This window comes from Lithobates pipiens, unplaced genomic scaffold (genome assembly GCF_037356315.1).
Source record: "Lithobates pipiens isolate NorthernLeopardFrog02 unplaced genomic scaffold, aLitPip1_a1.2 Scaffold_8, whole genome shotgun sequence".
NCBI lineage: Eukaryota > Metazoa > Chordata > Amphibia > Anura > Ranidae > Lithobates > Lithobates pipiens.
In genome coordinates, this window is record NW_027507903.1 from 64,372,326 (window position 1) to 64,386,543 (window position 14,218).

General features: G+C 44.0%; 1 protein-coding gene across 8 annotated transcripts in view; it reads right to left on the bottom strand.

Moving 5' to 3' along the window:
- Positions 1 to 14,218, bottom strand: part of DTWD1 (DTW motif tRNA-uridine aminocarboxypropyltransferase 1) — a 94,648-nt gene that overhangs the window by 62,281 nt on the left and 18,149 nt on the right. For all 8 annotated transcript variants that reach the window (XM_077473439.1, XM_077473443.1, XM_077473444.1 and 5 more), the window contains one exon: positions 11,084 to 11,333. In XM_077473439.1, the coding sequence (XP_077329565.1) occupies positions 11,084 to 11,333 (250 nt within the window). The remainder of the gene's footprint in view (positions 1 to 11,083; positions 11,334 to 14,218) is intronic.

Sequence of the window (14,218 nt, forward strand, 5' to 3'; positions counted from 1 at the left end):
CCACAGGACCCGGCGCATCACGGAACACGGTAAACGGCCTCTCATCGCGGCCGTTTACCATGTGATCGCTCCGTCAAATGACGGAGTGATCACTTGTAAACAAACCGGCGTCATGTTATGACGCCGGTTCCTCCCTCCCCCTCTCTGTACCGATCGGTACAGCGGAGGGGGACGAGATCGGTGTCAGCAGCGCTGTGGGCTGCATCTGCAGTGTCCACATCGCTGCTCACTCAAAATTAACCCCTCAATTCCCTGCCAATACTCTGCAATACTCTGCAACACTCTGCAATGCCCTGCAACACTCTGCAATGCCCTGCAACACTCTGCAATGCCCTGCAACACTCTGCAATGCCCTGCAACACTCTGCAATGCCCTGCAACACTCTGCAATGCCCTGCAACACTCTGCAATGCCCTGCAACACTCTGCAATGCCCTGCAACACCCGCCAATACCCTGCAACACTCTGCAATGCTCTGCAACACCCGCCAATACCCTGCAACACCCGCCAATACCCTGCAATGCTCTGCAACGCAATACTCTGCAACGCCATACTCTGAGATACCCAGCCATACCCAGCCATAGTCGGTGATACCCTGCAATACCCAGCCATAGACATCCCCCCCCCCCTCCCGCCACCCTCCGGTGCTTCTACCGACTCGCCAATACGATCAAAGCCAGAATCTTTTAATCTTTTTTTTTTTCAGGCTTCCCAGCTTAGAGGTGAGATGCGGGGTCTTATTGACCCCCCATATCTCACTGTAAAGAGGACCTGTCATGCCATATTCCTATTACAAGGGATGTTTACAAATATAAAAGTGATAAAAAAAAAATATTTTTGGGGAAAAAAATGTCAAACTAAAATAAAGTAAAATGAACAATAAAAAAAAAATGTTTTTTAAAGCGCCCCTGTCCCCATGTGCTCGCATGCAGAAGCGAACGCATACGTAAGTCCCGCCCACATATGAAGACCTCCTTTGTAACTCAAAACATATAACCAGTAAAAAAAAATGTAAATCGTCGCCTTTGGGGATTTTTAAGTAGCGACGTTTGGCGCCATTCCACGAGTGTGTGCAATTTTGAAGAGTGACATGTTAGATATCTATCTACTCAGCGTAACTTCAACTTTCACATTATGCAAAAATTGGGCTAACTTTACTGTGTTTTTTTTTTTTTTAAGCACAAAACAGTTTTTTTTCCAAAAAAAAACATTTGAAAAATTGCTGCGCAAATACCGTGTGAGATAAAAAGTTGCAATGACCACCATTGTATTCTCCAGTGTGTTTGCTAAAAAAACATATATAATGTTTTGGGATTCTATGTAATTTTCTAGCAAATAAATGATGATTTTTACATGTAGGAGAGAAATGTCAGAATTGCCCTGGGTGCTCCAGAACGCCTGATGGCGCTCCCTGCATGTTGGGCCTCTGTATGTGGCCACACTGTGTAAAAGTCTCACACATGTGGTATCGCCGTACTCGGGAGTAATAGCAAAATGTGTTTTGGGGTGTAATTTGTGGCATGCATATGCTGTGTGTGAGAAATAAACTGATAATATGACAATTTTGTGGAAAAAAAAAAAAAAGTCAAAAAATAATCTTGATTTTGAAAAGAATTGTGGGAAAAAATTACAACTTCAAAAAACTCATCATGCCTCTTACTAAATACATTGGAATGTCTTCTTTCCAAAAAGGGGTCATTTGGGGGTATTTGTACTTTTCTGGCATGTTAGGGTCTCAAGAATTGAAATAGGCCGTCAGTACTTCAGGTGTGATCAATTTTCAGATATTGGCACCATAGCTTGTGGACTCTATAACTTTCACAAAGACCAAATAATATCCACCAATTTGTACTTATTTTTACCAAAGATATGTAGTAGTATAAATTTTGGCCAAAATTTATGAAGAAAAAATTACTAATCTGCTAAATTTTATAACAGAAACAAAGAAAAATTCATTTTTTTTTTTTTTTTTACAGAATTGTCTGTATTTTTTCTTTTATAGCACAAAAAATAAAAAACCGAGCGGTGATTAAATACCACCACAAGAAAGCTCCATTTGTGTGAAAAAAAGGACAAAAATTTCATATATGTCCAGTGTTGCATGACTGAGTAATTGTCATTCAAAATGTGAGAGCACCGAAAGCTGAAAATTGGTCTTATTAAGGGTGTTTAAGTGCCCAGTGGTCAAGTGGTTAATATGAATGCTAATAGTGTATAGTGATTTCAAAAAATCTACTGTAAGGAGCACAACACCACCTACTATTTTGAATATTTATACATTTGGGCACAAGTTTGGCCCTTACGGTGTATGCAGCACCTCTATATTATATTGCACTTAGATTCCTTTTAGCGCAGGAGTACCCACTTTACATTCTTGAGGATGAAACAACGCCACCTAAGGTCTGTCCGTGACAGGACCTCAAGGTTCGGGCGTTCCCTGGACTGGTAGGACAAGCCTTCAAAAAGTGACCTGCCTTGGCCTTCGCATACTGTCAGAAACCATGAAATCAGGCCGAGACTGAAGTACAGTTAAATCACACGTGGAGAGATAGGAGCTGGCAATTAGCTGACAGCTGACTGGCCAGTTTAGAGAAGGAAGGGCTGAGCCCAGCACTGACACTCAAAATATGACAATCAGAAAATTGTTCCAAGCCAGAAAGGGGTAAAAGTGTCCGGTATTGAGGTGGTTAACCAGTTCCCGACCGCCTGCTGTACATATATTGCAGCAAGGCAGCTCTATTGTGCACTGGAGGGCGTGCTCGCACCGCAGCCACGAGAGATAGGAGCTGGCAATTAGCTGACAGCTGACTGGCCAGTTTAGAGAAGGAAGGGCTGAGCCCAACCCTGACACTCAAAATATGACAATCAGAAAATTGTCCCAAGCCAGAAAGGGGTAAAAGTGTCCGGTATTGAGGTGGTTAACCAGTTCCCGACCGCCTGCTGTACATATATTGCAGCAAGGCGGCTCTATTGTGCACTGGAGGGCGCGCTTGCACCGCAGTCACAATTGCGCACTAATTGGCCACAGGCAGATACAATTACCAGGCCCGGCGGACTGCCGATGTAAACAAGCAGACCGCTGTGCTGGCTCTGATCAGGAACATGGATCAGTGTCCATGTAGTGAGTCCATCTCCCCCACAGTAAGAAAGCAGAATTAGGGAATACACTTAACTCTTTGATCACCCCTGATGTTAACCCCTTCCCTGCCAGTGTCAGTGCATATTTTTAGCACTGATCACTGTAATAAGGTCACTGGAAGTGTCAGCTAGGTGTGCGATCTGTCCTCCGCAATGTTGCAGTCCCACTAAAAAAATTGCTGATTTGTAGACACTATAACTTTTGCACAAACCAATCTATATACACTTATTGGGATTTTTTTACCACAAATATGTAGCACAAAAAATACCACCAAAATAAAGCTCTCTTTGTGGGTAAAAAAAAATATCAATTTTATTTGAGTATAGCAAATGTCAATCTTCCTATTGGGATTTTAAAGTGGCATTTGGACATTCTTTTGGTGCAGAAAAGGCACAGTATCTCACAAAAGTACCCCCTCACATTTTGTAAATATTTTATTATAACTTTTCCAAGTAGAAAGACATAATGTGTGGTGGGAGGGGGTCGGAGTCAATAACATGTACTTTGCACAGACTGGAATCTTTGCTTATTACTTAAAAATGGATTATAAAGCTTTTATTATAAAAATAAAACAACAAACATGTCATACTTACCTCCACTGTGCAGCTTGTTTTGAACAGGAGTGGCCCCAAACACCGTCTTCTGGGGTCCCTCAGCTCCTCCCCACATCAGATAACACCCTAGAAGTGCTCTCCCAGGGGGGATACCTTGCGTCCATCATTCGGCATCCATTGACGCCGAATATATGTCTCGGCACTGCTGATTGACAGCAGCGGGAGCCAACGGCTGCACTGCTATAAATCTATCCAAATCAAGAGCCAAGAACCCTAGGCAGAGGGACAGCTTGTCCCCGCCAGGTGAAAATCCAGGGCTCAGGTAAGTAAAATGGGGGGGGGGGGCTCACAGCCAGGTGTTTTTTCACCTTATTGCATAGGATGCATTAAGGTGAAAAAACACGAGGGTTTACAACCCTTTTATGTTGGAACTTTATTTAGAAAAATGCTAAGTAAAACATTAAAAAAAATTGCCTATACTGTTTAACCCCTTCTTGCCACCACCACAAGCCCTTTAAGAGCTTTTAAATGCCAGTAGCGTGCATTCGGGTCATGTGACCGCTGTGATTAGCTGCCACAGTGGTCACATGATCGAGAAATCGCCCGATCGCAAGTATGCATTAGGAGTTTTCCAGTCCTCACTGGTGACTGTGCTGGGACAGCGTAGGGCCTGCACTCTTGGCACAGAAAAGTGTTTACATAGGGCCGCATACAGTATATCACCAAAGTGAGTACAACCCTCACATTTTTGTAAATATTTTATTAGATCTTTTCATGTGACAACACTGAAAAAATGACACTTTGCTACAATGTAAAGTAGTGAGGGTACAGCTTGTAAAACAGTGTAAATTTGCTGTCCCCTCAAAATAACTCAATACACAGCCATTAATGTCTAAACCGCGGACACAAAAAGTGATTACAACCCTACACCAGTGAAATTGTCTAAATTGGGTGCAAAGTATCAATATTTTGTGTGGCCATCTTTATTTTCCAGCATTGCCTTAACACTCTTGGGCATGGAGTTCACCAGAGCTTCAAAGGTTGCCACTGGAGTCCTTTCCCACTCCTCCATGATGATATCACAGAGCTAATGGATGTTAGAGACCTTGCGCTCCTCCACCTTCCATTTGAGGATGCTTCACAGATGCTCAATAGGGTTTAGGTCTGGAGACATGCTCGGCCAGTCCATCACCTTTACCCTCAACTTCTTTAGCAAAGCAGTGGTCGTCTTGGAGGTGTGTTTGGGGTCGTTACGTTGGAATACTGCCAAACGGCCCAGTCTCCGAAGGGAGAGGATCATGCTCTGCTTCAGAATGTCACAGTACATGTTGGCATTCATGGTTCCCCTCAATGAACTGCAGCCACCCCCCCGTGCCGGCAGCACTCATGCAGCCCCACGCCATGACACTTCCACCACCATGCTTGACTGTAGACAAGACACACTTGTCTTTGTACTCCTCACCTGGTTGCCGCCAAACACGCTTGACACCATCTGAACCAAAATAGTTTATCTTGGTCTCATCAGGCCACAGGACATGGTTCCAGTAATTCATGCCCTTAATCTGCTTATCTTCAGCAAACTGTTTGCAGGCTTTCTTTGGCATCATCTTCCTTCTGGAACGACAGCCATACAGACCAATTTGATGCAGTGTGAAGCATATGGTCTGACCCCCCGACCCCTTCAACCTCTGCAGCAATGCTGGCAGCATTCATACGTCTATATCAAAGACAACCTCTGGATACAACACTGATCACTCAACTTCTTTGGTCAACCATGGCGAGGCATTCTGAGTGGAACTTGTCCTGTTAAACCGCTGTATGGTCTTGGCCACCGTGCTGCAGCTAATTTTCAGGGTCTTGGCAATCTTCTTATATCCTAGGCCATCTTTATTTAGCCCAGTAATTCTTTTTTTTCAGATCCTCAGAGAGCTCTTTTCCATGAGGTGCCATGTTGAACTTCCAGTGACCAGTATGTGGTGTCTGATTTGTTCTGGGATAGCATTTTTCACTTATTTAAAATTTGTTATTATTCTGTGTGGATATTCCCCCCAGTAGGTTACTCTCTTGGGGATATATCCTGGTAGCGCTGCATTTTTTATTCATATATTAATGGCTGTGTGTTGAGTTATTTTGAGGGAACAGCAAATTGACACTGTTATACAAGCTGTACACTCACTACTTTACATTGTAGCAAAGTGTCATTTCTTCAGTGTTGTCACATGAAAAATATAATAAAATATTTACAAAAATGTGAGGGGTGTACTCACTTGAGTGTGAGATACTGTAAATCTAGAAACAAAAACCTCAAATCTCATTTCCACACCCTTCTTTATTTCATCTGATGAAATAATAATACATTTTGGCTGGCTAAAAAGCAATTATCTGCCGTTGTGTAAGAATTAGCTTTTGTAGAATTTCACAAGAGTGGCCAAAAATTACCAGCGATAACTATAAACTGAGTGTGGCAAGAACTCACGATGGATGTCAGAAATGCATGTAATGGTTCTTGTAGACTACATTGTGAGTGGAACAGGGATATAAATAATTTCTAAATGATCCGATGTTAGCACAATTAGATTGCAGATAGACTGATGGGAGGTGCTGGCCTGCAAAATCACAAAATTCAAACTGGGTGTTCCCGATTACCGGATATTGACAGAATTTTGTCACCTGTTGAATGCCTGGATAAAAAACAAAAACCTTTGGCAGGAGAGATACAATATGATCCAACTCCTTCTGCTAGTACTTTGGGAAAAGGTCATGCGACAGATGGTCATACAAACAAAACAAATGACTATCACTTTCTATTTTGCTTGATTTCAATATATAAAGGTTCATTTGTATGTAAAATCACATTGAAGAGGAAAATACTTCACTTTAATACAACCTGCAGACTGCCAAGTAAGGCTTTAAATAGTTCTAAAGTGCACAAAACATTTTTGCTAGGTAATGCTTTGTCACAGAATCTGAAAAATTAAATACATCTGGTTAAAAAAATAGTAAATAGCAGATGTTGAACGTATCCCTTGTTTTTACATATGTCAGGCAGGATGTGAAAATAAATCATTGTTCCTTGTGATGAATAATTCATTTCGGCACTCCTTTTGATGATTTCATTTTTGTTATTTGTATATTTCCAATACAGATGTAACCATCACTCCCAATCTCATCACAATATGTAAAACATGTTCATATAATTTATGGCAAATAAAACAGCATAACTGTATGCTAGGAAAACAAACACATGCTTTTGAAATTCTTTCTTGCTAAACCATAAATGGTCCCTCCCACTTTTGTCATATTTTACCCACCAAGTATATAGCATTGACCCCTTTTGAGTGATCGAGAAACAGTTCAATGAATTCAATTTCTTTGATTTGAAACATGCAACCTAAGGCCCAGTTCACCTATATGCCACACAAAGTCCACTAATACCCAACAGTTCACAGGGCTTGCTGCCAATCACTTCTATGGGATTCTTTAATCATAGATATGCAATTACAGAATTCTGAACAAATGTAAAAAATGCACATAGACAGAACAAAAAGTCCACATGCTTGTATGTTACTTCCCACTATGCATTTTTTTTCCCACTACATTGAAAAAGGTAACCTGGCAGGAAAATGGTTCACACCAAAAAAAAAAATCACTAGCGTAAAATGTTGGATCTTTCACTATTACTTTCTTTTGTAGCAGAATCTTGGCAGGCTGCCAGCCCTCAACTGTAATTAACCTGCGCATGTAAAGGGGGGTTTTGTTTGGAGTGCTTGGTACCCATGTGTGAAAGTGTTGGTGCAAGACACACCGTAAAATCAATAAATTGCATAGATTCAGTGGATACAATAGAAGCCAATAAAATTCCTGGGGAGTGGCAGGAACCAAAGGGGTTGAGATCATTAAAAATCAATAAATAAATGAATACTGAAAGTCCAAAAATAATCCAAATAAAAATAATAATACCTGATAAAGGAGCACGCATGCTCTGAATGAGCGCTCAGCCACACCTCTCGTCTGACACAGCCAATGCACAGATGAAGTCTCACTACCTGCCCAGTTGTTCTTCCAGCCTCGGATGCCACTGGAGTGGTCGGGACCGGCGATGCGCAGACAGAGGAGATCCACGTGCACTCTGTGTACTACATGCTTTTTACTTTTTAACATATGCAAGTTGTTTACCTACACATTAAACTGGTTTTAGACTTATACTGCACTTAGATTGGCACTCCTTCCTGTGATTAACCAGTAGGTGTTTCTAAGTGGTTAGGGTTCGTTTACACTTGCAGTGGTGTTCACAGCTCCTTTGAAAAGTGATCTGCAATGGATTGCTTTTCAAACACATTTGACAGGTAGCTCTGAGACCATAGATTGTTCCTTTACTGCCCATTTCAACCCTTCAAAGGCTACAGCAATGTGTCACAACCTTGTGTGTAACATACAGCTCCGGGGCGCCGCCCCTTTCACTTGAGTAGGTTGCGTTTGGTGGCAGTACTAAACAGCCATTTGTTACCCGACATATAATTTCTGCTTCGCGGTGACCGCGTGGACCAACATGACCAATGCCCATATTAAACTTATTAGGCTAGAGGCTACACTATTGTATTCTGACAGGAGGACTGCCCCTGTCCCCCCACCAGAACACACTGATCAGTGCTGCACTGGTTGCGAGTGCCGATTGGATGCTCTTTCAACAGAAGCCAGGTGTGAGACCGGTTGTTTTAAGGCAGTCTTAAGTTTAGTTTTTTTTTTTACCTGCAGCCAGCTACTTTTACTCAAAAGCCTGCACTGTTGTCCACTTCACAACCACCGATTACTGTCCCAAGCGACTGTCTTTTGGTGCTATAAAAAGGATAAGAGCAGCAGTTTCTAATCAGGAAAGTTGCACCACTTGCCCGCCCCTCCCTGCCTCCTACTCCATTCATAGAACTCCTCTTACTACATTCTCATGATGCACTGTGTTCTGTGAATGGAGCAGGAGTTGAATGGCAGCATCTCCCCTTCCCATTTACAGAACTACATGTATCATGTTAGTGTAATAATATTATAAAGATGAATTCCATTAACCACAAAAGGAAACATGAGGAATCGGGTGAGCCATGCAATTTCCCTTCACAGCACGGGAGATAGCCCCAGATACTGTTCTGTGCAGCTCTGAAGCAGACACAGCATGGTCAATTTTGAAAAGAAGCCACCGTATGCAGATAATGAGATAGGCATCATTGCACATATCTAGTTGTGTATGGTGCTGTATTTTTGTACTGATTGTAAAATCCTTTTCTTGGGAGTCCCTTAAGGAACACATGTGAGAAAGGAGAACCAGAAATTATGGAACTTTCAGGGCACTATACCAATAATCAAACATATGTAGATAAAATAATGTAATTTATTGAAAAATAGTTTTTACTTAAAATTACATAATAATATCTACATATATTCGATTATTGGTATAGTGCCCTGAAAGTCCCTTAATTCCTGGTTCTCCTTTCTCACATGATATACAGGGATGAGACACAGGATATTATGTTATGCCCATGGTAGCCACTCCATGGTATTTCCTCTGGCCCCCTATTTTTGCGCCTGGTGTCCAATCCTACTGGAAACTGCAGAATAACCCATTAATCATGAAATGTCGTATTAACTAGGGGTGCACCGAATGTTTTTTTTGGTGCCGAAACCGAAACATATTTAAAAAAAAAAAAATTTTTATACAGAAGATGGTCAGAGACAGAGGACGTTGTACAGGAGACGGTCAGAGACAGAGGACGTGGTACAGGAGACAGTCAGAGACAGAGGACGTGGTACAGGAGACAGTCAGAGACAGAGGACGTGGTACAGGAGACAGTCACAGACAGAGGACGTGATACAGGAGACGGTCACAGACAGAGGACGTGATACAGGAGACGGTCACAGACAGAGGACGTGATACAGGAGACGGTCACAGACAGAGGACGTGATACAGGAGACGGTCACAGACAGAGGACGTGATACAGGAGACGGTCACAGACAGAGGACGTGATACAGGAGACGGTCACAGACAGAGGACGTGATACAGGAGACGGTCACAGACAGAGGACGTGATACAGGAGACGGTCACAGACAGAGGACGTGATACAGGAGACGGTCACAGACAGAGGACGTGATACAGGAGACGGTCACAGACAGAGGACGTGATACAGGAGACGGTCACAGACAGAGGACGTGATACAGGAGACGGTCACAGACAGAGGACGTGATACAGGAGACGGTCACAGACAGAGGACGTGATACAGGAGACGGTCACAGACAGAGGACGTGATACAGGAGACGGTCACAGACAGAGGACGTGATACAGGAGACGGTCACAGACAGAGGACGTGATACAGGAGACGGTCACAGACAGAGGACGTGATACAGGAGACGGTCACAGACAGAGGACGTGATACAGGAGACGGTCACAGACAGAGGACGTGATACAGGAGACGGTCACAGACAGAGGACCTGATACAGGAGACGGTCACAGACAGAGGACGCGATACAGGAGACGGTCACAGACAGAGGACGCGATACAGGAGACGGTCACAGACAGAGGACGTGATACAGGAGACGGTCACAGACAGAGGACGTGATACAGGAGACGGTCACAGACAGAGGACGTGATACAGGAGACGGTCACAGACAGAGGACGTGATACAGGAGACGGTCACAGACAGAGGACGTGATACAGGAGACGGTCACAGACAGAGGACATGATACAGGAGACGGTCACAGACAGAGGACATGGTACAGGAGATGGTCAGACAGAGGACGTGGTACAGGAGATGGTCAGAGACAGAGGACGTTGTACAGGAGATGGTCAGAAACTGCACACATGATACAAGAGATCAATGCAGCCTCACCAGTACACGTCAGATGCAGCCAGCCAGTGTGTCCCCCATTGCAGCCAGTGTGTCCCCCATTGCAGCCAGCCTGTGAAGGGAAGAGAGGAGAGCCACCTCCACCGCCTGTTTGATCACAGCGCTGGGAACATCACAGCTTTCATTTCAATAGCTGTGTGTTCCCGGCCGCGTGCCGTCACACACAGCCCCTCCCCCTTGTCCGGGCTGTATGTGACGGCGCGCGGCCGGGAACACACAGCTATTGAAATGAAAGCTGTGATGTTCCCGGTGCTGTAATCAAACAGGCGGTGGAGGCGGCTCTCCTGCACTATAGGACACCCCCATGATGGGCGGCACCAGGGGCGGGGGGTGGAGCCCCACCCCCACCCCATTATCGGCCGTTTTTCTTTTTCAGCAAATTGCCGAAAAGGGCATTTTTGGCCGATATGTTTTGGCGGCCGAAATTTCGGTACATCCCTAGTATTAACAGACCATAAACAAACACTACATAGGGTAAGTCCACATTATATCATTTTTATACCTTGAAGTCGTTCATCTGATATGATTTTGTTAGTCTGATTCCATGTGCTGTCAATAAATACAACTTTCTTCAAACAATCTATATTCTTGCTTTCAGCCACAGCATCTTTGTCAATGTCAATAGCCTGGTTTTCTAGCTTTGAACGTTTGAGAGATGGTTCACAGTCTTCTTTGGGACTACTCTGGTCAGTCAGGTATTTCAGGCTCTCTCGGAGGGAGACAGAATTTGGACTCGGGAACACCAGAATTGTCTGGAAAATGATGCATAGTTATTAAAACCTTGGAAGACATACAAAAATAATTTCAATACATATCTGCAGTGGGGTTTGTTTTCCTGGTGGAAAAAGTTAGCCAAAGCTTGGAGACAACCACACTTTAAGCGGAATTCCACCCAAAAGTGGAAGTGCTTAAAGTGCTCCTCCCCTGCCACATTTGGCATGTCGTCTTTTTTTGTGGAGGAGGGGGAGCAGGTACCTAGTTTTGATAGGCACCTGCTCCCACTTCTGCTCAGATCGCCTAGGCTAGGTCTCCTGTCCCACTCCCTCCCCGCAGTCTTGCGGGACACGTCACAAATCCCAGAAGACTGCAGGGCCATTCACAAAGCACTGCGGGGCTCATGCATGCACAGTGCACCGCCAGCAGTAAGGCCGCAAGCAGCACAGCCAGCTTCCCACTGTTATGATGATGGCTTCCGAAACTGAAAGGCTAGTGAAGAACCAGCGCCGGTGAGGATGACTCTGGATCCCTGGACAGGCAAGTGTCCTTTTATTAAAAGTCAGCAGCTAAACTACAGGGATTTTTAAAGTGGAAGTAAACCCATCGATTTAAACAGTTAAAAAAAGAGGCATGCTGGGAATGCTAACTGCACATTTGCTGTGCTCTCATCCAAACTATCAAACATCCAATGGCTGGTGTCATAACGAATCACATGTGCAGCACCATAGCAGTTAATGATTAAACAGAGGCAAAGATGGCAGCTTCTATGGCTGAAAACGATAGGGGAGTTTACTTCCACTTTAACTGCTGACATTTTTTTTTCCCCCAAAGTAAACAGCCTCTTTAATTTTGTGGAGGTTAAACAGAGGCTCATGGGAGACTGACATATGAGAAGATCACTCCCATACTCACTGACACTCATGCTAAGTTTGGGATTCGTGGCTGACTTATAATGATCACTTGAAACTAGATGGCTCCCTACTTTTGGTGGGATCGGACACATCGATTTATGCGGATGTTGATGCTTCGTACTCACTGGGGGTTATTTACGAAAGGCAAATCCACTTTGCACTGCAAGTGCACTTGGAAGTGCAGTCGCTCTAAATCTAAGGGGTAGATCTGAAAGGAGTGGAAGCTCTGCTGATTTTATCATCCAATCATGTACAAGATAAAATGCTGTTTTTTATTTTCCTTGCATGTTTCCCTCGGATTTACAGCGACTACTTCCAAGTGCACTTGTAGTCCATATAACCCCGTCTCCCTTTTTCTTGGTTTCCTTTTCCATATCCCAATTTCCTCTTTTGTGCTTGTTCTTTTCCTCTTCCCTTCTTTCTGTCCATCTCCTTTTATTCTTCCCCCTTACCTAGTCTTTATTGCCTTGGTCATGAGCGAATTCATTTATCCCTTCCTTACAGGGGCACTTTATGACTGTCAGTGAGGAATCGCCACAGGATTTGTATCTATACCGGTTCCTACTTTTAACCCACGTTCACATTGGGCATGTCAAATCGCATGCCAAATTGACACCATCCGAGTCGGTTCGACGCAGACTTTGTTGCGCCGCACAGATTCCCAAAAGCAGCTCCTATACTATTTCTGGCAACTTCAGGGGCGACGTGTATAGACATCTGTGTAGGATCCCGCACAGATGTCTGTCAAATCGCCCCTGAAGTCGGATTTGCATTGCCGGTTTGAAATCACGAGAGTTCAGCTGAACTCGCACAATTTCTAACCCCCAGTCAGTGTGAACCTGGGCTTACACATAACTGCATATCCTTTGGAGATGAGCTTTAAATAGCATCTGTATTCGTATTCTGGTATGTCGGGTACTTTCTACGTCACACTTCTTTTGGTGCACTTGTATACCCATGTCCCGTGCTACTGTTCTTTGTTGATTATTTAAAAAAACACAAAATTAAACTTTTGTGAAACAAAACATAACTGCAGCCAAGAAGCTTAACCACTTAACAACCGCCCCATAGCCGAATGACGGCTACAGGGTGGTTGCTTAACTCTGGGAGGAAGTACATTGACGTCCTCCCAGAATTCCGCTCTCGCGCGCACCCTGGGATGGGCACTATAGAGCATCCGTGAACGCCGGGGCCACAGGACCCGGTGCATCGCGGTAAACGGCCGCTCATCGTGGCCGTTTACCACGTGATTGCTCCATCTCATGACACCGGTTCCTCCCTCCCCTCTCTGTACCGACCGGTACAGTGAGAGGGGAGAGATTGGTGTCAGCAGCACTGTGGGCTGGATCTGTAGTGCCCACAGTGCTGCTCACCGACAATTAACCACGCAATTCTCTGCAATACCCAGCAATGCCCTGCCATAAACTGACATACCCAGCCATACTCTGATACCCAGCAATATGCAGCCATACCCTGTGATACCCAGCCATACTCTGAGAGGGGGGGAGTGTCAAACTAAAATAAAGTAAAATGAACAATATATATATTTTTTTTAAAGCGCCCCTGTCCCGTGTGCTCGCATGCAGAAGCAAACATATGAAAACAGTGTTCAAAGCACACATGTGAGGTATCGCTGCGAACGCTAGAGCGAGAGCAATCATTTTGGCCCTAGACCTCCTCTGTAACTCAAAACATGTAACCAGTAAAAAAATGTAAAGTGTCGCCTATGGGGATTTTTAAGTAGCGAAGTTTGTGCGCCATTCCACGAGCGTGTGCAATTTTGAAGGGTGACATGTTAGGTATCTCTTTACTCTACGTAACTTCATCTTTCACATTATGCAAAAACATTGGGCTAAAGTTACTGTTTTTTTTTTAAAGCACAAAAGTGTTTTGTTTTGTTTTTCAAAAAAAAAAAAAAACGTTCGGAAAATTGCTGTGCAAATATCGAGCGAGATAAAAAGTTGCAACGACTGCCATTGTATTCTCTAGGGTCTTTGCCAAAAAAAAAA